This window comes from Scheffersomyces stipitis, chromosome 1 (genome assembly GCF_000209165.1).
Source record: "Scheffersomyces stipitis CBS 6054 chromosome 1, whole genome shotgun sequence".
Lineage (NCBI taxonomy): Eukaryota > Fungi > Ascomycota > Pichiomycetes > Serinales > Debaryomycetaceae > Scheffersomyces > Scheffersomyces stipitis.
The window spans coordinates 1,455,112-1,481,162 of NC_009068.1; the positions used below are offsets into that span (position 1 = coordinate 1,455,112).

At 41.3% G+C, this 26,051-nt stretch overlaps 12 protein-coding genes across 12 annotated transcripts; 8 read left to right on the forward strand and 4 right to left on the reverse strand. All coding sequences in view use genetic code 12, as the record gives it.

The window, feature by feature from the left end:
• Positions 1-592: 592 nt before the first annotated feature.
• Positions 593-2,017, forward strand: MPE1 (conserved zinc finger protein required for cell viability; the record flags this gene model as incomplete). The annotated part of the gene is made up of 1 exon (XM_001387473.1): positions 593-2,017. One exon carries the CDS (start codon positions 593-595, stop codon positions 2,015-2,017), a length of 1,425 nt encoding a protein of 474 aa, XP_001387510.2.
• Positions 2,018-4,670: 2,653 nt separating this feature from the next.
• Positions 4,671-7,751, forward strand: BUL1 (ubiquitination pathway protein). Its single transcript, XM_001387474.1, has 2 exons — positions 4,671-6,629; positions 6,666-7,751. Exons 1-2 carry the CDS (start codon positions 4,797-4,799, stop codon positions 7,635-7,637), a joined length of 2,805 nt encoding a protein of 934 aa, XP_001387511.2. The 5' UTR covers positions 4,671-4,796; the 3' UTR covers positions 7,638-7,751.
• An 858-nt stretch (positions 7,752-8,609) lies between these two features.
• CPA1 (Multifunctional pyrimidine synthesis protein CAD (includes carbamoyl-phosphate synthetase, aspartate transcarbamylase, and glutamine amidotransferase)) lies at positions 8,610-9,896 on the forward strand (the record flags this gene model as incomplete). The annotated part of the gene is made up of 1 exon (XM_001387475.1): positions 8,610-9,896. The coding sequence occupies one exon, from the start codon at positions 8,610-8,612 to the stop codon at positions 9,894-9,896; it is 1,287 nt and encodes a 428-aa protein (XP_001387512.1).
• A 733-nt stretch (positions 9,897-10,629) lies between these two features.
• ERG25 (sterol desaturase) lies at positions 10,630-11,718 on the forward strand. The gene has a single exon (XM_001387476.1). It carries the CDS (start codon positions 10,738-10,740, stop codon positions 11,620-11,622), a length of 885 nt encoding a protein of 294 aa, XP_001387513.1. The 5' UTR covers positions 10,630-10,737; the 3' UTR covers positions 11,623-11,718.
• A 611-nt stretch (positions 11,719-12,329) lies between these two features.
• On the forward strand, positions 12,330-13,490 carry RPL20 (60S ribosomal protein L20). The gene is made up of 2 exons (XM_001387477.1): positions 12,330-12,342; positions 12,804-13,490. The coding sequence occupies exon 2, from the start codon at positions 12,805-12,807 to the stop codon at positions 13,321-13,323; it is 519 nt and encodes a 172-aa protein (XP_001387514.1). The 5' UTR covers positions 12,330-12,342; position 12,804; the 3' UTR covers positions 13,324-13,490.
• Positions 13,491-14,080: 590 nt separating this feature from the next.
• On the forward strand, positions 14,081-14,896 carry YDF1 (serine dehydrogenase; the record flags this gene model as incomplete). Its single annotated transcript, XM_001387478.1, has 1 exon — positions 14,081-14,896. One exon carries the CDS (start codon positions 14,081-14,083, stop codon positions 14,894-14,896), a length of 816 nt encoding a protein of 271 aa, XP_001387515.1.
• A 480-nt stretch (positions 14,897-15,376) lies between these two features.
• Positions 15,377-16,295, forward strand: YIM4 (NADP(+)-dependent dehydrogenase acts on serine, L-allo-threonine, and other 3-hydroxy acids). The gene has a single exon (XM_001387479.1). The coding sequence runs from the start codon at positions 15,429-15,431 to the stop codon at positions 16,236-16,238; it is 810 nt and encodes a 269-aa protein (XP_001387516.1). The 5' UTR covers positions 15,377-15,428; the 3' UTR covers positions 16,239-16,295.
• Positions 16,296-16,451: 156 nt separating this feature from the next.
• Positions 16,452-17,582, reverse strand: YGW1 (conserved protein of the N-type ATP pyrophosphatase superfamily; the record flags this gene model as incomplete). Its single annotated transcript, XM_001387886.1, has 1 exon — positions 16,452-17,582. One exon carries the CDS (start codon positions 17,580-17,582, stop codon positions 16,452-16,454), a length of 1,131 nt encoding a protein of 376 aa, XP_001387923.2.
• A 531-nt stretch (positions 17,583-18,113) lies between these two features.
• Positions 18,114-20,849, reverse strand: NIP1 (Protein required for nuclear import with some similarity to Nsr1p, another protein involved in nuclear transport). The gene has a single exon (XM_001387887.1). It carries the CDS (start codon positions 20,802-20,804, stop codon positions 18,285-18,287), a length of 2,520 nt encoding a protein of 839 aa, XP_001387924.2. The 5' UTR covers positions 20,805-20,849; the 3' UTR covers positions 18,114-18,284.
• A 500-nt stretch (positions 20,850-21,349) lies between these two features.
• On the reverse strand, positions 21,350-22,672 carry FBX9 (F-box protein; the record flags this gene model as incomplete). The annotated part of the gene is made up of 1 exon (XM_001387888.1): positions 21,350-22,672. The coding sequence occupies one exon, from the start codon at positions 22,670-22,672 to the stop codon at positions 21,350-21,352; it is 1,323 nt and encodes a 440-aa protein (XP_001387925.2).
• Positions 22,673-23,201: 529 nt separating this feature from the next.
• Positions 23,202-24,170, reverse strand: PICST_5172 (conserved hypothetical protein; the record flags this gene model as incomplete). Its single annotated transcript, XM_001387889.1, has 1 exon — positions 23,202-24,170. A coding segment is annotated over one exon (969 nt), but the record flags the coding sequence as incomplete, so codon positions are not given.
• Positions 24,171-24,629: 459 nt separating this feature from the next.
• Positions 24,630-26,042, forward strand: NMT1 (myristoyl-CoA:protein N- myristoyltransferase; the record flags this gene model as incomplete). The annotated part of the gene is made up of 1 exon (XM_001387480.1): positions 24,630-26,042. One exon carries the CDS (start codon positions 24,630-24,632, stop codon positions 26,004-26,006), a length of 1,377 nt encoding a protein of 458 aa, XP_001387517.2. The 3' UTR covers positions 26,007-26,042.
• Positions 26,043-26,051: the final 9 nt, after the last annotated feature.

Below are 26,051 nucleotides of genomic sequence, written 5' to 3' on the forward strand. Positions count from 1 at the left end.
CTTGTAATGTATTATTATTGTTGTTTTGTTATAGTTAAGTAGGCATATGTTGAAAATTGTGTTTTTCGCAGATGTCTGGATCACGTGCACAGACGGAGAGGTAGATTCTATGAAGATATGGAGAAGAGGATATTGATGAAAAGGGGCTGATGGATGTAGATGATGGGAACGGAGTCATAGAACATGATTCATGCTTCTATTCTGTTACTGAAGAACTTTTCAAGATTTGAAATGAAATAAATATTGAGTAGTCTGTGAAGTTTTGGATAATTCTGAAAGAGTTGCGAAATGTCGATAATTAGCTGTTGAGGCAAGAAGAAAGGGAAAAGTTATAACACCACATTCTCAGATAGTTAATATCCTTCAATATTGTACACTTTACCAGGACAAGTTATAAGCCAGAAGACCAAGGGAAATATCACTTTCTTCTTCATTGCTCTGCTCCCTCCTTTAGTAAATCTATAAAGCTAGTGCTATCGCCATCCTGCACACCATTTCTATATTTCAAATATATTCAGAACTCATTAATCTTCGCTTCCAACTAATTCATTCTACTAATTTACTCCACGCCAATACTATATAACACCACTGGATGTCGTCAGTCGTCTACTATAAGTTTTTTCACCAGAAGAACCGGTCAGTGATCCACTTTGACGGTACAGCTATATCCGTCTTCGATCTCAAGCGAGAGATTATCCAGCAGAACCAGCTAGGACTGGGTCTTGACTTCAATTTACGTTTATATCATTCAGAACTGCCCGACACAGAGTATGAGTTAGACCAGGATGTCATACCGAGGTCGTCCTACGTCTTGGCGAAAAGGTCTCCTGCTATATTTAGGAACAGATTTAGTACCAATGCTTCCAGATATGTTACAGGAAAGCCACGGATCAACAGAAAAGCCATCAACACCGCTGGAATAACGACTGGTGTCACAGGACCAACTCTCGGCCAAAGACCAGTGGACGAAAACATTTCGGAAGAAGATCGAATCAAGTTGATGTTTGAGAACCAGGAGAATGCCTGGGCCCAGACTCAGGACGAGTTGGCCACTCACAAAATGATACACTACAAGCCTGGAGCCGCTGGAGCTAAGGAAGACTTACCGCCACCAGGTTATATTTGCTATAGATGTGGGAAGAAAGACCACTGGATCAAGAACTGTCCTACGAACAACGACCCCAATTTCGAGGGAAAGAAGGTCTTGCGTACGACCGGTATTCCAAAGTCGTATTTGAAGACAATTTCTAAGGAGGAGTTTGACAAGAAAATGGAGACCGATGCTTTTGAAACTAACGAAAATGGAGACATTATTGATAGCGAAGGCAATGCCATTTTAGTGACAGAAGACGGAGACTATGCCATAGCCATGGCTGACAGCAAGACCTGGCTCACATACCAGGAAAAGCAACAGAATGCTGCCTTGAAGGCACAGCAGGACTTTGAAAAGAAGATAGTGGCTTGCATAGAAAACGATAATCGAGCAGAGTTCTTGGATCCTCTAGCTTCCACTAAGAAGTTGCTCAAGTCGCCCATAGTGATGACACCATGTTGCACCGAAAAGTCCAAATTGAACAAAATGACCAATTTCAGCTATAACAAAAGCGCATTGGAGCAGGTATTAATTGAGAATGACTTCCATTGCCCCAACTGTAACACCGAAGATATCTTCATCGATTCCTTGATTCCCAATGAAGAGTTAGAGTCGCAGTTGAAACAGTACATCGAAGAGAAACACACAGAACTAGGCATAGAGATTCCAGGCTCAGAAAGCACATTAAAGAGATCAGCGGACGATGCAGATGAAATAGGCCCAGATGCTAAAAGACAACGTCCAGAAATGGCCACCCCATTTGGTCAAATGATGCCTGGAATGCCCATGCCACCTCCAGGAGTCATGCCACCTCCAGGAGTCATGCCTGCTCCTTTTGCTATCCCTCCAGGTATGCCCATCCCTCCTCCCGGTATGCCAATGTTCATGCCTTTCAGCAATGTCAATAACCAGAAGAAGAATTAGAGCGATAGCAAGACTCCAACGATAATAATAGAATTTACAATAAATAGATATATATGTTCATTACATATATGACATTTACTTTACAGATATTCTAACAACATATTCACAACTTTCTAATTACAATCACAGGAACACATGTACTACTACAGCAACATGTACACACTTATAAGAACATAATTAGAGCAAAAAGAGAATCCAAACGTAAAACATGAATCCTATCTTAGGTGCAAAAACCCTACTGTATAAACCTGCCATATATAAGGATAGACGCAGTTACCCGGATGTTCCACGATATTTCACTGAAAAAAATTTTCCTTGAATTTTCAACTTCACAGTACACTTATTCTACCAACTAAGGTTCAGGTTCCGAGATTGGTTGTGACAATCTTCATGAAGAATCGTCAAGTACAGTTTTCAGATTCACCTTAAGTCATTTTTTTGGTGTTATTCATTTTTAGGTGAAAATGTATGTTCTCTTAACGAGTTAATAGCAAATAGTGTCAAAAACATCAGCGGATGATCAAACATATCAATTCAAACTAGAGTATGTGACTTTTCAGAATGATCACAACATATTATAAATCTGAACTTTTGTTTTTGGCGTTACTAATCAATCTGCAGATTGTTTCCGTTTGACAGCGATTCTAACATGTGAAATAGAGATTTGAAGATTCTTCATTCGAAGATTGCTACAAGAATGTCGGTATCATTACTTAATTCGTATGTGTTATTCCAAAATTAAAATTAGACAGCATTTACTATGATGACTTAACAAAAACAAAAGCTGGAATTACTGGCTGAATCTCTATGATTGATACGTTTTTGCAACTCTACTGATCCAAATGCCTTGTCGATTTAAAATTGATTATATTCTATATTGTTCTGTTACTAACTATTAAAGGTATGTGAAAGTTTACAGTTAAATGCTCCAACTTCGTCCTTTTATGAAGAATTATTGCACTGGGCACTGAATAATTTATGAGTGACAACGCATTTCGGTGGGCCTCAGAAACCCACCTTAACTGATCAACGACACAATTGGAGAATTGCTATAGTGTTATTGTACAGCAGTACTAACTTCAATAGTCCCTTGTGAATTAAAGACTTCTTTTGATCTTTTGAACTTTTATTAGTATGTATCTACCTATCAGTTCTGAACAAAGCTAGATGATGATTCTTTTAGATGACGAGTCAGAATTTCGGGATACCCGTTGATGACAAAACTTTTTTAATACCATTCATGCTTTTCTGATTTCTAGTTCTATACAGAACTGATGATTTTGACGATGTTGATCGCAATACTAACAGCCATCTTAGAGTTTCTGTTTTTCTTTCTCTCCCGAAGGTTTTAGCAGTTCTTCGATTGTTACGATATTCGGAAGTTCAATAATATGATGAGGTTGAAAAAAAATGACAAGCATATGTCTGAATCTTTTATGAAGAGAAACTTTTTCATGTCTGATATTAATTGTACTTCAATAAGTATCAATTGAAGTTCTCGTAAAAACCGTTTTTTGATGGTGTGCCCATTGGAAAATTCAAGGGCTACTGCTAGATTACCACGATCACATAATCAACTTTGGGTGCAAAAGTAAATGATGATTCTACCACATTTTCACGACGGTCTACTGTGTTTTGGGACTGTTAATCCCTAAACCTTGATGACAAATTTGGCCTTGACCGGCCGTGGTTCCTGAAACTTTTGTACGAGTTGAATATGGGTCGTGATATTCCAGACCTGGCTAGAGAACTGTCTTGTTACTATAAATATGTGTAAGATTACTTGCATAAGTACTTGTAGTGGCATTGACTAGGTCTCTTCCTGCTCTGTAAGTATGATTTCAGTTGCATATGAGTACATAATAGGTGATGAACTAACGTTATTGAGTTACGGCTATGAAACCTCAATAAAAATAATTCGATTTGCATGTCAGTCTGATAGCATTATGTATTGTAGACAAGAATCTACGCTGTACAACACGAAATACTAACATCAGCAGGTGGAAATAGCAATAACTAGAGGTCTGCCCTATGGAGATCTTCCTATATACGGAAATATACACGGAATGCAAGTGTCAGGAAAAAATAGTCTAGAGCAGCTACGTAGAAAATAACAATATATCCGTAACATGGAAATGTTCTTAATGAAAATATACGAAATGGCGTATTTTGAAAAATCTGAAAAGTCTGAAAAATCTGAAAAATCCCATAGTTAACAGTCCAGCGTACAATCAAGTGCAGATTTCATACAGAGATTATGAACATGGAGAAAATTCGCAAACTTCGAGAAAGTTCGGATAAGCCCAGTTCAAGTAGAAGACAACTACCCGAGCAGCTCTGCAGCATATTACTCTACCCCAGTCGTTTCTTGCTTAGCACAATGATCATTGCGGTCTTTGAGAAAATGCTCAAAAAAAACGGCAGTACTACCCGAGACTTATATGCATGAGCAGTTGCTGTTGGAGCTATTCGTTATTGTGGTTGATATAATGAAGCCGTGCCAAATATCGCAGACTTCTATTATCTACGGACAGGACGTAGATCGCCTGGGACATTTTTGCTGCCACTATCACGCTTATAGGTTTTTATATCTGGTGTAGTTTCGTTTTTTTCGTTTTTCTCTTCATCCATGAATTTCCTCAAGAAGAGTAGCCACTCCGATGGCACCTCTCCTAGCGAGTCGTCGTTGTCCTCTTCTTCGTCCGGACACCACGGGTCTCATCGCAGCCAGCCCCTCCCCCACTTTCCAAGACCATCTTCTTCAGCAGCACTTGCAAGTATGAGCCCCAACCCTAGCCCAAATGGAAAGAATGCTACAGAAGCCAACCCAAACGACCTTCCTCCGCCATACAATGTTCTGGTGAATTCGTCCTCTGATCTGTTCTTTTCTAGGTCGAAATCTAATAAAACCGCACCTCCCATAACTAAAGTCAGTTCCAGCAGTCTCCTCAGAGATTCCTCATCCAGCTCTTCCAGTACAAGGTCCAAACGAAATGTTCCCTATCGTCCAGCCCCAGAACAGCAGAGGCATATAGACCTCATGACCGGAAACTCTTCTGATTCACCCATAGCACCATTATCTTCGGTTAGTTCTAATACCCAGACTGAATACTTTGATGTGCTTCCTTCGTTCCAGATGTTCCAGTCCATTTTGAAAAGAGACGATGCACAGTTCAGTGAGGATCTACAGACATTACCTCCAGTATATGGAGATACCACTAACAGTTCTCCCACTCCACCAGGTGGGCTATCACCAACTACATCTGCTACCCAGGGTAACAGTATAGATACTATCATCAACGATGTAAGTTCAAGATTAGAAGAGTACCAATTAGAACGAGAACACGAGGAAAGAGGCGATTACTTGTTTGAGGACGATGATAGTGAACACACTCATACATCGTCAGATGCGGAAAGTGACCATGCTGACGAGCATACGCACAACGAAAATGTAGCAGTGACTATGGACCGATATGGTCATTCTCCGCTCGACAATATCGACAGATTACCCAAACTTACCAACTCGCCTATTGATATAGCTATCTATGTAACGAAATCGGTTCCTCAGCCTCACCACAAGAACGAGCTCGAAACCAGATTGAAAGAGTATACCAGTGGAGACATGGTCAATGGGTATATCATCATTACCAACAATTCCAACAAACCGGTTGATTTTGGCTTGTTCACAGTTTCGCTTGAAGGAACCATCAAGGCCACAGAAAGAAACACACATGCAGAAGCCAACGAAGCTCATAAGTACAACAAGATTTTGATGAAGAAGTTCTTGAAGATGTACGACTTCAATGCTTCCTATGGATACACCGATGTGCCCAACAGTGCGGGAATTGAGTATGAAGCGTTTTCAATCGATGCACTGGATGGGTGTGTGATTGGGCTTCCCAACGAAAGAGTTTTGAAGCCTCTGACGAAGTATAAGAAGTTTTTCACCTTTAGATTCCCTAATAGATTATTAGACAACAGTTGCATTCATAGCATTTTACCGCATATTCTTCCTCCACCGTCAATGGGGGTCGACTCTACCTGCTTCTACAATCGTGGACAGTCTATTCAGATGAACAAGGCTCTTGGTTATGGTTTCTTGAATATCAGAGGCACACCACTTTTGACAAAGGACTACAGTTTTGAAGACGTCAGTGTGAGTTACACAATAGAAGCTAAGTTCATTGACAGAATTGATGGCAAGGAACAACACAATGAGCTCTCAGAGCGTGAAATCAACGACCCTAACTCAGAGGCTGATTATGCCATCTCTAAAAGCTCTCAGTATTTTCTCAGGTTCATCCCTGACTTGAAGGAGCAGTTCCAATACTATAATACTTCCTTCCACTACACCCCTGAAAGCTACGAAAATTCTGGTATTGACGGAAAGCTCTTTCTTGACTACTTGCATTTGTCGACTTGGAGATTTGTCAATTTGCAGAACTACCAACTTGAAAAGGAAATTAATGATCGTTTGGCTAGACAGGATTTAACCCAAGAAGAGATCAAGAACAAGAACTTGATGAGCATCAACAGTGAAACCACCAGCAGTCACATGGAGATGTTGTTGACCAGACTGCAATCTATTGAAGAGCAAATTTCTCTGAAGGAGGTTGACCACAGCGAGGAGGCATTCTACGAAAGACAGCGAATGATAGGTACAAAGATTCCGGTGGATGTGTATGGCAAGAAAAAGAAGATGATTCTTTCATCCTTAATCAAAATCGGAGAACTGAAAATCTATGTCAAGGTTCCAGACAAAGTAATTCCATACACGGCGCCCAAGTTGTTACAAAAGTACAATAGTGGCACAAATGAAGAAGGGACGAGAAGTAATACTCTTAGTCCAGTCACTTCTTCGCCAGGATTAGCACCGGTGACTTCAGCATTGACTCCTATTGGCAGCAGATCCGACGATTTGAGACCAATTTCTTCAACTTCAAGCAACCATATTGTAGACCTATACAATAGAGACGACAATGAGCTCATCCAATCACTAGATGTATGTATTGAGTTTGACTCTCTTGACAATTCTACCAAGCCTCCTCATATCAGCCATATAGATACCAACGTGGTGTTTTGGTCTTACTACACAGAGTACCCCTTGCCAATTGAACTAGGGTACGACTTCTTCTATTCAAACCCTGAGGAAGCCGAGAGAAACATCAACGACTCAGTGACTATTACCAGAAATAATCTTCAAGGATTGAAGGATCGTGTAAATAACTACATCAATTTCTTAAAGACAAATCTGGTCTATGTGTCCAAGAATTCGTACCTTTACTTGAAGGCAATCAAGCACTTAGGTGTCAAGAAAGATACCATTAAGGACTATTACAAAGCCGTCACTGAAAAGACTCACCCGACTTTGTTGAACAGTGAAGCTGGATGGAAAGTGAGCCAATTAGGAAACCAAAAGTTCCGCTGGACAAAGAATTTGAAGATTCCTTTGACTGCGATCAACAAAAACAACGTGAACTTGTTACCAAGCTACCAGAGTTGCTTAGTAGGCAGACTCTACTGTTTACAAGTTGTTGTTAAGTTTAAGGGCAGCGGTTCAGAAGCAAACGAATTTGCCGATAATATGGTGTCAGTAGACATTCCTATTTTAGTTGGTTAAACCAGAAGGTTCTTCTATTTGCAGATAGCCTACTGGGGAGGCAAGAGTACATAATATAGAACTAGTCATATTCAGATAACCTACTCGTATCCAATAATAGATCAATACATTTACTTAACTTCTATAGAAATGGCTGCGAAAATGGAATCAATGAAGAAAAATTGCTGTACCACCAAAACTCCTTTTGAGACTCCCCAGTAGAATGAATAGCTTGTACAAGTAATGAAAATAGCTATGGCTGATAATACACTACGACTTCACTTTAGCACATTACATCTACAAGGACGTAGGCGAGAGGCATAGTAGTTAACATTCTAGACAATTCTACTGCATTGTGTTCCTATTATCTCCAAGATTACATATGCCAATAAAACTAGAAGACGTGCTATTGGATCACGGGGTTACAATTTATTAATTAGAAAATACTGTATTTTTAGGTGTATGTCTAAGTACTTGAATTGATACCCGGTATAACACCGTAAAAGTTACTAGCTCACTCCATCACAATAGAAGAGCTGCACGACCTCCATGGTGTCACCACACTTAGCAGTCTAACCGTAGACATCAAATAGCTTCAGAAGAGAGAGATAGCTGTGTTCTGGTCCATCACACGTCTCCATAGCTTTTGCACCACAACCGCCTGGCTAAGTCACACTGAAAAATTTTCGATCTATAGTGAAGATGAGTCACTCCCAATTGGGTAATCAATTTGTGAAAAAATTTGCTAGCCGCGATTCGCAATCAGCCATTGGACGCTGACTATGCACAATTTTTTTTCACTACTATTTAGCAAACCGTTTTCCAGTTTTTCCTCCTTTTTTTGTTTTCTCTGTATCCATTATATAGAACTTAGGACTCGGCCAACTACTAGCTTATTACTTCTTACGAGAGTACTACTTGTGATTGACATCTGGTTATTCGATCGCTATAGCCTTGCCTGTTCCTCTATCCTATACTATACAAGAAACTACAATGATCAGTGCCTTCAAACAACTTAATAAGATCCAATCGGCCAGACGTTTGTTGGCTACTTCTGCTAAGGGATTCACCAACAAGACTTCCAAGTTAGACAGAGCCACCTTGACTATCAAAGATGGTCCAGTTTTCTCTGGTTATTCCTTTGGTGCAGACAAGAACGTTTCTGGTGAAGCTGTTTTCACTACTTCCTTGGTTGGTTACCCTGAGTCCATGACTGATCCCTCCTACAAGGGTCAAATATTGTGTTTCACTCAGCCCTTGATCGGCAACTACGGTGTTCCTTCTTCTACCAAGAAAGACCAATTCAACTTGTTGAAGTACATGGAATCAGCTTCTGTGCAATGTATTGGTATTGTCGTTGCTGACGTCGCTTTAGAATACTCCCACTGGACAGCTGTGGAATCTTTACAGCAATGGTGTCAAAGATCTGGTGTTGCTGCCATATCTGGTGTCGACACCAGACAATTGGTTTCCTACCTTAGAGAAAGAGGTTCTTCTTTGGGTAAAATCACCATCGGTGAAGAGTACGATGCTGACGAAGATGCTGCTTTCGAAGATCCAGGTTCGGTCAACTTGGTCCACAAGGTCACAACCAAAGCTCCATTCCATATCGCCTGTCCCCCAGAATACTCGAAAAACGTCCACATCGCCGTGTTGGACTGTGGTGCAAAGGAAAACATTTTGCGTTGTTTGGTTGAAAGAGGTGCCTCCTTGACCGTTTTCCCATACAATTACCCTATCCACAAGATCGCCAACAAGTTCGACGGTATCTTCATCTCCAACGGCCCTGGCGATCCAACCCACTGTTCCAGCACCGTGGAACATTTGAAGCAGACCATCGACGAGCACCGTGACTTGCCAATCTTCGGTATCTGTTTGGGACACCAGTTGTTGGCTTTGGCCGGTGGTGCTAAGACCATCAAGTTGAAGTACGGTAACAGAGCTCACAACATTCCAGCCTTAGACTTGGCTACTGGTAAGTGCCATATTACTTCTCAAAACCACGGTTACGCTGTGGATGCTTCTACATTGAACTCCGAATGGGAACCTTACTTCACCAACTTGAACGACTTGAGTAACGAAGGCATGAGACACAAAACCCAACCCATCTTCTCCACCCAATTCCACCCAGAAGCCAAGGGCGGACCTTTGGACACTGCATTCTTGTTCGACAAATTCTTCAAAAACATCGAGACCTACAGAGCCACTAACGGGTTGAACTTGTCCACAATCGACAACAGCTTGTTGGTGGATATCTTACCTACCGAAAGAGTTGTCTGAGTACAACAGACGTAATTTGTATGGGTGCAAAAAAGAAACAAAATCATGGACTTTGATGGGCTGCGACCACCAAAACAGACCCGGGGTTTGAACTGGGAGCTCACCAAACACCATTACCATCACAAACACCATATATTGCTACAGAGTAGAGGATTTACGCTACGGCGTTGTCGTATAGACTGTCCTGTGGGAGCGTAGCTCATTGTATAGATTTATTCCCTCGGAGATTTATTAATGTTAAACAAAATTAAATTGTTGCAGTGTAGAGTTGGAACTGAAAAATAGCACTGTAAGATTCCTGAATTGTACCATATAGGTACAGAAACATTTTAAGCGATGTGTTGACGTGTCGTCGTACCGCTCGTATAGGGAACGGCTCGTCCATTCCTGTCATCACCTAACCTGCCGTGTCTACCTGGCCATAGTTACGTCGGGCTCGTATGGTTCGTTTAGCTGCGTCAAATATCACACCATATTTTTTTGTTCAGAACCAAAAGGGCAATTCGCGGCCACCAGAAATGTGCCAGGGATTGTCATCTGATACTGTGGCCAGTTTTGGTGCTATACGACAGGAATGATTCCGTTGATTTCATAGATCTCTAGAGACAAGAGAATTATATAAACTCACATATTTTGCTTAACTTATATATTAAGTTTTTGGATTTGTTCTTCACCTTCGGTGGATCACTTTTTTTTCTGTTGTCTGTTCACCTTTTCTGTATTTGCACCCATGTTTGAACTGGCCTCTTCTCTTCAGCACATCATCACAAATCTGCTGGCAACGCCATTTGGGGGTATTCACCCTTCCTCATATGGTCAGGTGCTCAGTACTATCCAAAGCATGTCGGGTTCCGACCCGTTCTTGTCCAACTTAAACTTCATCGAGAAGTTATGGGCTTCCTGGTACATATACATGGACAACGATATCTTGGCCACCGGGCTCTTGTTTTTCTTGACCCACGAAATCATGTACTTCGGTAGATGTTTGCCATGGTTCATTATCGACCAGATTCCATTTTTCAACAGATGGAAAATTCAGGCAAACAAGATCGTTTCCAACAAGGAACAGTGGGAGTGTCTCAAGGCTGTGCTCAAATCCCATTTATTGGTTGAAGCTATCCCAATTTGGTTATTCCACCCTATTTGTTCTTCATTGAAGATATCGATCGAGGTCCCATTCCCAAGCATTTGGATCATGGCTGCTCAGGTGGCTTTGTTCTTTTTCTTGGAGGACACATGGCATTACACTTTCCACAGAATGTTTCACTGGGGTTGGTTCTACAAGAACATTCACAAGGTCCACCACAAGTATGCTGCCCCATTTGGCTTGGCTGCTGAATACGCTCATCCAGCTGAAGTCATGGCTCTTGGGGTAGGTACAGTTGGATTTCCTATTTTGTATGCCTACATTGCAAAGACTAATGCAAATCTCAATTTGCCATCGTTGCATTTATTCACGGTCACTGTTTGGGTATGTATGAGATTGTTGCAAGCTGTCGATTCACATTCTGGATATGATTTCCCATGGTCTTTGCACAATTTCTTGCCCTTCTGGGCTGGTGCTGAACATCACGATGACCACCACCATTACTTCATTGGTAACTACGCCAGTTCATTCAGATGGTATGATTACTTCTTCGATAGCGAAAGTGGCCCTGTTGCCAGAAGGGGCAGAGAAAACAAGATGAAGAATCATGCTGAAAAGACTCTCAAGAAGAACTTATAGCGAAACACATTGTCTTTCGACAAGTAATATGATAGAGAGAGTATAGCGTTATAACAAATAGATACCTAGGCATTACAATGTACAATAATTGAAGGCACCAGTATGTATGCATAAAGGTACTGCTGAGTTGGTACCATCTACTGATCTATGGATGTGTATTTCAAAGCGATACAATTATACAATGATTCTGTAAGGCACTATCTACCAAATGGTTTATCTTGCACTCTTAGATTGAACTATATTACTAGCAGAGCACAGCAACCGAATAGAATTCGAGGTAAAATGCACATAACTTTATCAAGCTAGTTTCCAATGCTATATATTAACAATTCAGTATATCAATAGTCTAGAATGGCATTGGCTTTAGATCATACTACACTGCTTCAGTCTTCCCCTACTACAAACACCTAAACAATTTGCACCCAGTGACATTAGGGTTACAGCCCTAGAAATTTCAAATGCACGTGATCAGCACAACTATTTAGATACACTACGTCTTCATAGAAAATTTTCTAGGGCCACCAACCAGAGTCTTACGCACAAAAGTAGAACGTGAGGAAAACCTGGTTACAATCCTGCACATACACCAACCGCTTGCTGGAAAATTCACGATGGAGACAGCAGATTCTGGTTAGTGTGAGGAAGCAAAAATTTGTCTACTTAATTTATTCATAGAATATAGAAAGGTTTGGTATACTTTTGGATATCAACAGTTAACAAGTATGTGACAGATACAACGAGGAATAGATGAAGGCAATGCAGGCAGAATTTGAGCCAGTTCAGACAGCGCCAGTTCTGAAGTCCAGCTAGTGGTGGATTTATCGATAGCTGAAAAATTTTATGAAAGAGAAAAAGACTTGAAAAATTAATAGAACAGAGAGGGGCCAGATGGGATTATCAACTTCGGCAACAGAGACAAAAGAATAGGTTCCAGGTAAAACCAAGAGAGCAGGGTTAGCCTCTAGACATAATATTCATCATTTTCAAGTATCCAAGAAAATCTTTCTGTATAATCACAAGTAAACCAGAACGGAATATCATTGAAAAGCGAATAAAAAGTCAACAGAAATTGAACATTCAAAGCCCAACAAATTCTATCCATATTCACTCAGATGAGACCATTGCATTGCCATTCTAATCATCGCCATTTAAAGCGAATTTTATACTAACAATTTACGTAGAATGTCTAGATTAAACGAATATCAAGTCATCGGTCGTCGTCTTCCAACTGATTCTGTTCCAGAACCAAAGTTGTACCGTATGAGAATCTTTGCTCCTAACGCTGTTGTTGCCAAGTCTCGTTACTGGTACTTCTTGCAAAAGTTGCACAAGGTCAAGAAGGCCTCCGGTGAAATTGTTTCCGTTAACATCATCGCTGAAGCCAAGCCAACCAAGGTCAAGACCTTCGGTATCTGGATCAGATACGACTCCAGATCTGGTATCCACAACATGTACAAAGAATACAGAGATGTTACCAGAGTCGGTGCCGTTGAAACCATGTACCAAGACTTGGCTGCTAGACACAGAGCTAGATTTAGATCTATCCACATCTTGAAGGTCGTTGAATTGGAAAAGACTGACGACGTCAAGAGACAATACGTCAAGCAATACTTGTCCAAGGACTTGAAGTTCCCATTGCCACACAGAGTCCAAAAGACCACCAAGTTATACCAAGCTCAAGCTCCAACTACTTTCTACTAAGCAATTTGTTTATAACGGTCATCTAATGTTATTCATTTAATTATAAAATTTCTATATTTGCTGGTTGTAATTTTAACGGTTGTGATTATTGAGGTTTCTTAACTGAAATTTGGTAATACTCTACACTCCTATATATATTTAAACAATATATGTGAATTTATATACTGATCCTGATTGTATTTAGTTAAGAGGGACTATTGGAAGACGTGATAATTGCATCAGTCCAAGTATGATTCATAAAGTCCATTTTTATTGAAAATCTGAATTAGAACTACCGTATGGAGCAATGACTTCTTTTCCCCATATCTTTGAAACAAAGACTTCTTCGAGTGTATAGGATCAAGAATATACCAGTACTTACCTAGATATCCAGGCAGAAGACAGTCACTATAAGCTACTAACAACGACTACAGGATATCCAGCACTATTGTACGATCTGCTAGAGTGCAGATGTTCCAACGGTTTGTGAAGCAGGTCCAAGAGGAACAAAGCACACGCAAACTAGATTACGCTAACTAAATTAAGCACAGACATTCAGATTCAATGTGACAATCCATCATGATATATACTTCTTTTGTCTCTTTTTCGAAAACCACCAATATATCTTGTGTCTGTGGTTCCCATATTGTCCGTTTTGGCAATTGGGTGCGAATCTGAATCATAGTCTGAGTCAAGGAAATTTTCAGCTATCTCGATATTTATCAGAATCTCACTCTCTTTTCTCGAACAAAGTCATACTTACACAACTATATCCAACATGTCTTACGGAAGCAAGGCTGCTGAGAGACTTGCCAACAAAGTCATTCTCATCACAGGAGCCTCTGCCGCGGCAGGAATTGGCGCTGCCACAGCTAGAGAATTCGCCGAAGCTGCTCATGGAAATATCAAATTGATCTTGACTGCGAGAAGAAAGGACAAATTGGACGCCTTGGCAAAAGAATTGACCGACAAGTACGACAACATCAAGGTCCACACTGTTGCACTCGATGTGACGAAGTTGGAATCAATTGGTCAGTTCGTCAAGGATCTTCCTCAGGAATTTGCTGACATCGATGTCTTGGTCAATAACGCTGGTTTGGCCTTGGGAAGAGACCCAATCGGTGAAATTTTGCCCGAAGATATCCAGGGCATGTTCCAGACCAATGTTCTCGGTTTAATCACCTTGACCCAAGCAGTCTTGCCCATCTTCAAGGCTAAGAACTCAGGAGATATCGTCAACTTGGGCTCAATCGCTGGTAGAGATCCTTACCCTGGTGGAGGAATCTACTGTCCAACTAAGGCTGCAGTCAAGTCATTTTCTCATGTGTTGAGAAAAGAACTCATCAACACCAGAATCAGAGTTTTGGAAGTGGACCCCGGTAATGTCGAAACCGAGTTCAGTATCACTAGATTCAAAAATGACGTCGATAAGGCGAAAGCTGTGTATGCTAACACCGAACCTTTAGTGGCTGAGGACATCGCCGAAGTCATTGTATTCGGTATCACCAGAAAGCAAAACACCGTTATAGCCGAAACTTTGATCTTCTCGACCAACCAGGCCTCCGCTTCCCATTTGTACAAGGGTCAGGTCTGAACCGACTAGATATCATTGGTTCAGCCTATAGAATCTGTAAGCCAATAGACCTGTTTTGTCATTATTGGGTGCTAATCTGAAGCCACAGATGTGCACTCTACCGCGAAATTGCGCTTTAAATTAACTTTGTAGCGAAAATATGTCACTCTAACAGAAATGAAAAGCTTTTGCAATTTGCTTTTTTTTACCGTATTTGAATCTTCCTCTTCTCGGGAACAGAAGTAGTCATTCTGGTGAATTCCAGTATACACATAGCCCAGGTAGCACCAGCATTTTCAGCATTTGTCAACCTCTATGAGCTTTCATATCGGACATTACTCTTCGTAATCAATCACCTCATAGTTAACACCAATTCGCAACTCCCCCACTATTTGAAAATGGTAGCGCGGATGAATATTGATAACCGGATTTTTCAAGACGTTTCAGAGGTATATATATAGCAGGCTATCCTTTTGTTTCTCTTCTTTAAAAGAGTATTGTCTTTAGTTGTTCATTAAGGGACGCAATTAGTACAGAATTTCTTTGCACCGTCATGTCGTTTGGAAAAAAAGCTGCTGAAAGACTTGCCAACAAAATCATTCTTATCACCGGGGCTTCGTCTGGTATTGGTGAAGCTACAGCTAGAGAGTTTGCATCTGCTGCCAATGGGAATATCAGATTGATTTTGACAGCCAGAAGAAAAGAAAAGTTGGCTCAATTGTCAGACTCATTGACCAAGGAATTTCCAACTATCAAAATCCATTCTGCCAAATTGGATGTGACCGAACATGATGGCATCAAGCCTTTCATTTCTGGTTTACCCAAGGATTTCGCCGACATCGATGTGTTGATCAACAATGCTGGAAAAGCTCTTGGAAAAGCATCTGTTGGTGAAATCAGTGACAGTGATATCCAAGGCATGATGCAAACGAATGTCTTGGGACTCATCAACATGACTCAGGCTGTGATTCCCATTTTTAAGGCTAAAAATTCTGGAGATATCGTCAACATCGGTTCGATTGCTGGAAGAGACCCTTACCCTGGTGGATCGATCTACTGTGCCTCCAAGGCTGCTGTTAAGTTCTTCTCGCATTCTTTGAGAAAGGAACTCATTAACACCAGAATCAGAGTTTTGGAAGTTGATCCAGGTGCTGTGTTGACCGAGTTCTCTTTGGTTCGTTTCCACGGTGATCAGGGAGCTGCTGATGCTGTTTATGAAGGTACCCAACCTTTGGATGCCTCTGATATCGCAGAAGTTATCGTGTTTGGTATCACCAGAAAGCAGAACACCGTCATAGCCGAAACCTTGGTATTCCCAAGTCACCAGGCTTCTGCCTCTCATGTTTACAAGGCTCCTAAGTAGACAATTTCATATTAGTATTTTTGATATATTTATATCTAAAGAATGGACCGTATCTAGCTTATACGAAAGAGTAGACCTGACTAATCAGTACAGAATATGGAACTTATATCATATATCAATTACTTTTGCATATACCATAATTCTTGTTTATATCTTTACCTATTAAATCTATGATTATTCTAGACTATCCTAAATATGCTACTCCATTATTAACTAGAAACTCAATTGTTCTAAGGTTCTGGTCAACACAGCTGCGCCGTCCACAGCCGTGTTGTTGTCTATGCTCACTTTGGCTCTATTCATCTCCAAACCAGCAAGAAGCATACATGCCTTGCAGATTCTGTTGGAGGACAAGTAACCACACTTCTCACATCTGTTTCCGTCTTCAAACTGCTTCTTTCTTCCCAACGACACAGAGCCGTCAGCGTTGACTTCGTTCTCCGTATGCGTTTTCTTCTTGTTTGTCTTGTACAGTGTCGTGATCTTCTTTTTCTTTGGAGCTAGTACCAAATGTTCTCCACTGTATATGATGTCCATAATACAAGAAGGTCTTATGGACTCCAACGACTTCAACAACTCACGTGCTGTGCCTCTAAATGCTTCAGGAGCGTAAGTACATTCGGTAGAAAAGTAGTCAAGCTTCTTGTAATGAGCATATAGCACAATCTCCTTCTGGTACGTGTATTTGAAAGGCTTGGACCTCTTGATAGGAGACCCAGCAGACTGAGTGATAATGGCACAGGATTTTTCCAATCTGGCAGTGTCACCACGCAAAAGATTCATCAACACGGTCTCAGCCATATCATCTGCGTTATGGCCAGTTACTACATGGTTGATTCCGAGCTTGGCCGCTCCTCTGTCTAAAGCTTGTCGCCTCAAAACTCCACAGTAAGTGCACGAAGATCTTATTCCAGCGCACAGCACAATTTCATCCATAGTCCAATTATATAAGTCCCTGTAAGATATTATTTCCAAAGGCATCTCGTACTGGACCTGATTTCTCTTGACCGTAGCTAACGAATCGTCTCTGTAGCCCTTGATGCCTTCGTCTATAGAGAGAAGTACCAAGATCAAGCCATAATCATATCTTTCATTCAAAGTCTTCAACACTGATGCTAGCACCGTAGAATCCTTTCCTCCAGAGGCTCCGATAGCCACCTTATCACCAGGCAGAAAGAGTTTAGCGTCCACTATGGTGTTGTGAATTTCAGTCTCAAAAACCTTATAGAAACAGTCTTTACAGAGCTTTTGAAGATTCTTGGGTCTTTTCATCACAGCCTTTCTGGCATGACAAAGCTCACAAAGAGCAGAAACCTTCACTTTTTTGGCTGAAATTTCAGTCATATGATTTCGTGTGGTTTAGGTGATATCTATATGTATACAAAAGTATGAAACTTTTCTGCTTCTTACAGAGAATGTGGAACCATAAGCTGTTGAGATATAACTTCTCTCTGTGACTGATAAAAATTGTAGATACGGACGGCATACCGCGATGCGGCTCAGAATTTTTTTCTGCAAATATCTTCACTTTTCGCAGCCCATCTCTTCCATCAATTCGCAACATTAAGAGTTTCATGTCTGAAACTGTTTCGAATTTAGTTTTAAGCTGTTTCACATATAATGAAACACCAATATAGTAATGATTTAGAAACCATATCTGGTTTCAGAATATTCGAAATGATGAAACGTTTCTGTTTTTAATTGACAAAATCCAAACAATTTTTCAGACCGGAGCATAAAGATATGAAACATACTCTCTCAACTCTACAGCTACTATAGCTCAATAGACTGTACGGCTTCAAAACTAATGCTGACCAAGGACTCTAGCTCCAAGTATATACATCAACATGTACTTCTATCTCCTACTATTGTAAATCACGTAGAACGTTATATTAAAAAGAACTAATATATATATCGAGTCAGGGACTCAGGAACAAATCAGCCTTGATAAGTTCAGGAAGACAGAGTCTATCTGGTCTAGATGCAAATAGAGATCCATGCTAAAGAGATTATTGTACAAAACGTGACTGGAACAGCCAGCTCAGCTTAGGCAGTAGTTTGGAATTCATCGTTGTTAGTGTTAACGTTGGCGTATCTGAATCTGCTGTTGTCCTCTTGGAGCAAATCCTTCTGCTGTTGCTGCTGTTGCTGTTGCTGTTGTTGCTGTTGTTGCTGTTGTTGAGGCTGCTTCTTACCGTAACCGTTGGACGAAGTCTTTTCATTCTTTTCGGTCAACAAACCAACCTTTTCGTTCATAACAATAGCTAACTCTTGCAATCTGGATCTTTGTGGCTCGGTACTGGCGAATTGGATAAATGCCTTGGATTCGTCTAATGTTCCGCCAATCTCATTTGTCTCTATCATCTTTTGAACAATGGACTCAACTTTGTCAGCTTCAAGCTCGAAGATCTGCGACAACTTGCCTAAAGATAACTTAGAGAAAATCGACTTGTAGGAGAAAATGTATGTTCTTAAACCTTCGACTTGTAACTGGTTCTTCATCATGGCCAACAAGTCATCGTTATCAGGGAACAACTTCCAGATCTTGATAGACGACAACAACTGGTAAGCCTTAGCCCAATCACCCTTCAGTAAAGCTATGGAGGCATGCACTATGTGATCTTTGATACTCTCTGGAGGACCAGTGAAGAACTGTCTGTCGTGGAATTCTAACTTACTCTTGAATGACTTGGTGGTTGCCTTACGTCTGGAGTCCTTGGAGTTTGTAGCTGCAGCCAAGGCTGGAATTTCAATCAATAACGAGCAGGTCAGGTAAACACACTCAAGCAATTCCAAATTTATGTGTTGGTGGAAAGGCAACAACTTAGCCTTTTCCACGGTTGTAGCTTGGTTGGGATATTTAGAGTTGAACCCTTGGCCCAACAATTCCTTTGATCTTTGCGAGTTGACGATTTCGTTCAATACCTTGTGAGATTCTTCGACAGCTCCGTTTCTGAATGCACTCAAACCCAACTGAACAATGGCTCTGTTGTACTGGACTTGCAAGCTGGAGTCAGCATGGTGGATTTTGTTGAAGATTTGCGAGTCCAAGAACAACTCCTTGGCTCTGTTGTAGTTGTTGTTGACGGCGTAGTAGTAGACCGAGAACAACAAAGCGTGTTTGGCGTAGACTGGATTCTTGTGCTTGGTTAAGAACGACGACAATCCTTCAATCAACTCAGCAGGAGTGGAGTCCTTGGATACAATGACAGACTCGTGAGAAATACCCTTCCAGGCTTCAGCCTCGTTAGCTTTGATCAACTGGTCAGGCTTGTAGTAGATATGTTCCAATCTACGGAGAACGACTCTCGACAACTGCTCAACCGACTGCTGGACTTCAGCTGGCGTTATAGACTCAATATAAGACTGGCCCCTCACGATCAACTGGTAGATGGTGGTTTCATCCTTTAATCTTTGCACGTACTCAATCGAGTGAGGATCGGTGTTCTGCAAGGATCTGGTGAATTCATCGTCCAATCTGTCGATCAACGAAGTTATGGAGCCAAAGATAGCCTTGACACCAGATTCATTGGCTACAGGTTCGATGTCGATATCATCAGTAGTAGAACCAAGCTCAGACAACTGGTAGGTGTCCTTGTTGGATTCCAAAAGTCCGATCAAAGAGGTGAGGTCTGCCTCGTTGTTCTTCCATTGTTCAATAGGCATGAAGTTCTGGTTGGCCGAAGCGTCGAAACGGATCGACAACAACATCTGATAGATGGAAATCAACTCGAAAACAGAGCCCTTTGCCAAATTGTCGTTCAACAAGTCTTCCAAGGTTTTGATCTGTTCGTACTTGTCGATGTTCTTCTTACCACGAGTCTCAGCGATCTGTTTCAAGATGGTGAACACAGGACTCAAGACTCTGCCCGTAGTATCTTCTACTGGAACATCAGATCTGGAAGGAGCAGCGATGTCTACGGATTCTTCCCTTTCAAACAATTCTGGGTTCTCTCTGTAGAGGTCATATTGGGCCTGGTACTCTTTGATTTGCTTTCTGACTCTCTGTTTAGCCATGTTAAATGCTCTGGCTTCGGCTGCGTTTAAAGACTTTTCGGTTTTCTCGTTTTCACTAGTAGCAGTGATGTAGTCTTCCAAATCGGCCAAACATCTGATGTAGGCATTAGGCGTAGACACGCTTTGCTGACCAGCTCTAACCAAGAGACGTCCCAACTTGTCAAATTCCGATACAACGGTGGTCCAAGTGTCGGATCTTCTGGCTACGTTAATGGCTTCAATGGATTCGTTCATGTCGTCAAGCAACTTGTCCTTGGCAGACTTCACTACTCTTCTGCCTTCATCCTCAGAGTCAGAGTCAGAGTCTCCGCCAGCACCACCTTTCATGAAGTCCTTCTTCAAGAAATATGCTGGACCACTTGGACGGCCATCGGAGTCAGAGTCACTTGAGTCAGAATCAGACTGGTCATCGAAATCTAAGCTGTCATCGTCTGACGTTTCCTGTTCTCCTTCAGAGGAGGAAGAAAGCAATTCTTCATCAGAACTCAACAAGTCCTCTTCCTCAGACGACGAGTCCGAGTTGTAGCCGGCAACAAAGAAACGAGACATCTTGTATATATCACTGTTGTGCTGTTTCACGTTGTGTAGATGTCGTGGCTACTGTAAAGTTATACCTGTAATTGTAATTTTTCACTGGCTTCCTTTGTAGTGTGAATCAAATTTTCCAACGAACGATGGCACAAACGCAGGAAAAATTTTGGTTCTCCTAAGACTGAAGTTTACGCGCTGTGACATTAAGTACGCAGATTGGTATGGGAAGATTACATTTCTCATTACATTGATTGAAGACTTCAAGAGATTTATGTCATTACATATCCCTTAAGCACATTACACTGGCAATCAATAACATTCTAATCTCTTTGAACACAACGTTTCCATATTTGCTCTACAGTTGCTGTTTTCTGCTCATAAATTAGGCTGCGAAAAATAGGTCGCACGATCTGAAGATCCAATATAACTGAGGTAGAGCTAAACAACTTTTGTACATTCAATTGTCACTCCTTGAATCACTTAGTTCTACATTCTTATGCCATGAAATTCTAAACGTCTAACTATGTTCTTCCTGTATTGCGTCTTCATTTGTATGTGTCCTCCTAATTATCTAATCTATAACTTCTCACTCTCAGGAACTTGAAGGGCTTCTCGTTCCTGATAGAAAACTCCGAAATCTCTCCTTCTCGGTCGTCATCCTCTGACATCTTCTTCCTGATCGCATGGTACTTGATCCATGTCAACTTGTTGTGTTTGAATATCCCCCCAACAGACTTGATCAGATAGTAGTAATGGAACCGATAGTATGGAACAGAGCCATTTTCTACTTCGACATGGACATCGCCGTCTATGTTGAGAGTCCATCGGCCATGGTAGATCCTTTGACTCTCCTTCACTGGCGCATGTGCATTCTGCTTATTGCTAGGATCGACTGCCGTGGGATATACATTGCCCAGAGTGTTGTACTTCAGAAGATGGGGGATGACTTTAGTAGGTTCTATAGAAGTCAACACCTTGACACAGGTTCCATCAGGATAAAACCTTAAATATCTGTAGTAGGTGATTGTTCTTACAGGGTTTGACCAGCTGCTGGAAAACTCGGCCTTACCACCTTCACTGTAGTAGTTGACGACGCTGATATAGCAGCCCAAGAACTTTATGAAAGGTCGATGGTTCAACATGTACTTCCAAGAGTCATTGTACTGGGGCAAGATCTTGAGCTGATCCTTAGGTACCGGCAACAGATCGTAGTTGATGTGACCCAGAAGAGGCATATTATCAATGAAAAACTTGTTTTCCTCATAGACTTGATTGGGATACACCAAGTTAGCGAGCTTTCGCCATACTTCAGAGGTTCCAAACCCCAAGTATGAATGCTTTCTACAAGTAATCGAAAACTGAAACCAGGATTCAGGTGACGTTATCAACAAAATTTCAAGTATCCGTATCCACACATCGTTCGGTAAATGAATCAACGGCGATACCGGCTTAAGATCAGCATAGGTATCACCCATAGCAAGGTTGGCAAACTTGATGGTTAGCATTTCCTCATGATGGTCTGGATTGTTCGGATCTGGAGCATGAGCTTCATTGTGCCTGAAGCTGGCGATAAGCTTATCAACGTCAATTCGTCTTACTACATCTTCATCGACTTTCTTCAACGTGTTTTTCCCTCCTTCCAGCTTAAGCTTATGTGCTGTATGAGCCACAGTACTAGCTCTATATAGAGCATCGACTTGCTCATTGATTTTAAATGCCTTTCTATATAATTCCACCGCATCTGACATCAGCCCATGTGACTCCTTCTCAATTGCTTTTTCAAAAAGCAGTATGGCCTCGGCATCTTTGTCTGAGAGAGTTGTACTTGAACTGGAACTATGGTGGTCCGGTGAAGCCACTCCAAGTACAGAAGTGCCTCCGCTCATCCGGTGCTAGCAATAAAGAGCGTGGTGAAATCAAAGATCGGAGATGTTCTATATGAATCTCTATAGAACCAAAGAGAACAAGAGACTCGTCCCAAGTTTGAATCGAGTTTAAATCATCTGAGATTTAATCTCATAGTCTCAGGATTATTAATGGGAAGATGAGATAGTATGGAGTGTACGGCATACAACCACACCATAGTTAAGCCACAGACTTCCACTGGAGAACCTGCCACGAACGCCAGCATTTAGAGTTCTACTCCTTACGGCTTCCAGCTCATGCTAGAAGGTCATCGAGAAAGTCGATGTCATCTTGCGGAGGCAATGGAACATTTACGCTTTTTGGTTGTGTCTCGGTAGGAATCTTTGACTTAGAATTGGCCCTGATGTTAGCACCAATTGCTCCAGCCAAGAGATCTTCAAAACTATTTGATTTGACGATATCTGTCAGCTGTGTAGATCGTGAATTCTTGGATGTATTTTCATGCTTTCTTGCTGTGTCGCCATACAAAAGATAGTCGATATCGGCATCTAGGTCTGAATCGTCATCATCACTACTGTGAGTTTCAGCCGCAGCACTATTGACGATTCTTGAGTTCAACGACGCCATTTGTTCTGAATCGTGTTCATTGATGTTGTTGATCACTATTACTTTATTCTTTTTAGTAGTTGTGGGCTTTTTTGAACTGCCAAGCCTGGATCTGAGCTCATTGTGCAACTTAGCCAGTTCTGCCTTGATGGCTCTCTCTTTTTCCTGTTCCTGTTCCTCTTCTGTCATGTATCTGATATGTGAAGACTTTTCTTTCTTTCTGGAGATATCAGCCAACGAGTCCTGGCCAACTCGGAAACCATCCAAATCTGAAGCAGGTATATCTTTAATGCTTCTATGTTCTAGCTTAGAGTAGTAGAGACTATTGTAATCGTCGGTTTTCTTTGTGATTTCGTCGTAACTAGACAAACCGTATTCTTCCAAGAAGTTGTCTGTCACTTTATTCTTGAGCATCTTTCTGTTCTTCTTGGTTTTGTTGAGATCCAAGCCTGCCATGAATTCGTTCAAATTGAACTTTGTCTGGACTTCTGGAGCCATCTCACGTTCTTCGTTTTCTTTAGATCCAAGATATATGCCATCTAGTTCTACATCTTCTTCATCTGATATTTCTTTATTGAACTGATCTTCTTCTCCGGCTTCATCTTCATCTAGTTGTCTATCGATATCTGCCAAGATCTGTTTCCTAATCTTCAATTTTTGTTCCGGAGTCAACTCAGTCTCTCCTATCTGTGGATAGAAGTGGTTAATTAAAGCTTCTTCCGTTTCTGTGTCCCATTCATCGTCTGAATCTTCAAGAACTACACCTGTGAAGTTAGAATCAGTAGATTTCTTTGATGTCCATTTGGCTCTAGGTTCCGATGAAGACTCCAGCTTAGGTTTAATTGAAATGCCATGTTTCTTCATGTACTTGTATTTGGCTCTTTTGTCCCATTTAGAGTTTTTGAGCACCATTGTGAACAGTTTATAAGAATAATATACAAAGTGTATGTGTCAGGTAATAGGTGTATACTGAAGTGAAGATCCGATCTCTATCTGGATGGCTGAAATATTTCTGTACCTCGCTAAATCTCTCACAATATGTTAGCTAATATCTCTCGCTTCTGAGAGTAACTTGCAGAGGTTTCACAGTTTTTTCGCGTTTCTCTCACTATTTCCCACTATTCTTCGCTAAAACTCCTCCCTAGTCGGTAGCGATTTCTCACTATTTTCTAACTAACCTCACTAATCTCACTATATTGCGTTTCTTCACACTCGCAGTTTCCTCGGCTCGCACAGAAAAAATTCGTTCTACCGCGACCAAGATCTGAAACTAAGAATGAAATATTCATAAGTAAATTATTCAATCAAATATCTCCCTTTTTGAATTATAGTGCTGTCTTTGTTTGCTTTCTCTTTTTTTATCCATACACCATGTCTAGTGAAGATAAGGTGATTCCTTCGGGATCCAATACCTCCGAGAACGTCTCTTCAAAGACTATCGAACAGTTGATGAAACTCTTATCTATGGGAGAGGAACTCACTCCTACCCAGCAGAAACAAATGAAAGACTACAAGTTCTGGAAAACACAACCAGTGCCAAGTTTGGACGAAAAGATAGATGCCGAAGGTGAAATCGACGCCACCAAAACTCCTGACCAGATTCCAGACTCACCTTTGCCTCTTTTGGGAAGCTTCGAATGGAGCACTATTGATATTGAAGACAAGGACCAGTTGGAAGAAGTGTACCAATTATTGTACGAACACTACGTGGAAGATAATGACGCAACTTTCAGATTCAAGTACTCCCACGAATTCTTTGGATGGTCTCTCAAGGCACCTGGCTGGAGAAAAGATTGGCATGTAGGTGTACGTGTCAAGGATTCGAAGAAACTCGTAGGTTTCATTTCTGCAGTTCCCATCACGTTGAAGCTCAACAAGTCCAACAAGACAATCCCCAGTGTCGAGATAAACTTCCTCTGTATCCACAAGAAACTCAGATCGAAACGTTTAGCACCGGTGTTGATTAAGGAAATCACCAGAAGGGTCAACAAGCAGAACATCTGGCAAGCCTTGTACACCGCTGGGGTCGTATTGCCATCACCAGTGTCAGTCTGTAGATATACCCACCGTCCCATCAACTGGACCAAGCTCCATGATGTGGGATTCTCTCATTTGCCTTCTAACCAGACCAAGGCTTCTATGGTAGCCAATTACTCTTTGCCTAACACTACGAAGACGAAAGGCTTGCGTCCTATGAAATACGCTGATTTAGACCAAGTTTACGATTTGAACGGTAAGTTCCACCAGAAATTCGAGTTGATTCAAACCTTCAGTAAACCCGAGTTGGCCCATTGGCTTTTGGGCTCAGCTCTGGCAACGGACACCGTTTCTAATGTTATCAAGACTTACGTAGTTGAAAATGAAGATGGCAAGATTACCGACTTCTTCTCATACTATTTATTGCCCTTCACTGTATTAAACAATCCTATTCACAATGAGTTAGGTATTGCTTACCTCTTCTACTACGCTTCTGAATCTGACGGAGAGGAGAACTACAAACAGAGATTGAACGGGTTGATTACGGATGCTTTGATAACGTCCAAACAGTTTGACGTAGATGTCTTCAATTGCTTGACTTCGCAAGACAACTCTTACTTCATCAAAGATGCCAAATTCGGCAGTGGAGACGGATTTTTGAATTACTATTTGTTCAACTACAAGACATGGCCAATTCACGGTGGTATCGACCCCCAAACCAAAGAAGTAGTTGACGATCAGACCAGTGGTGTCGGTGTGGTTTTACTTTAGGCTGTGTGTAGATAATATGATAATAATTGAGAATGTAATAAAGTA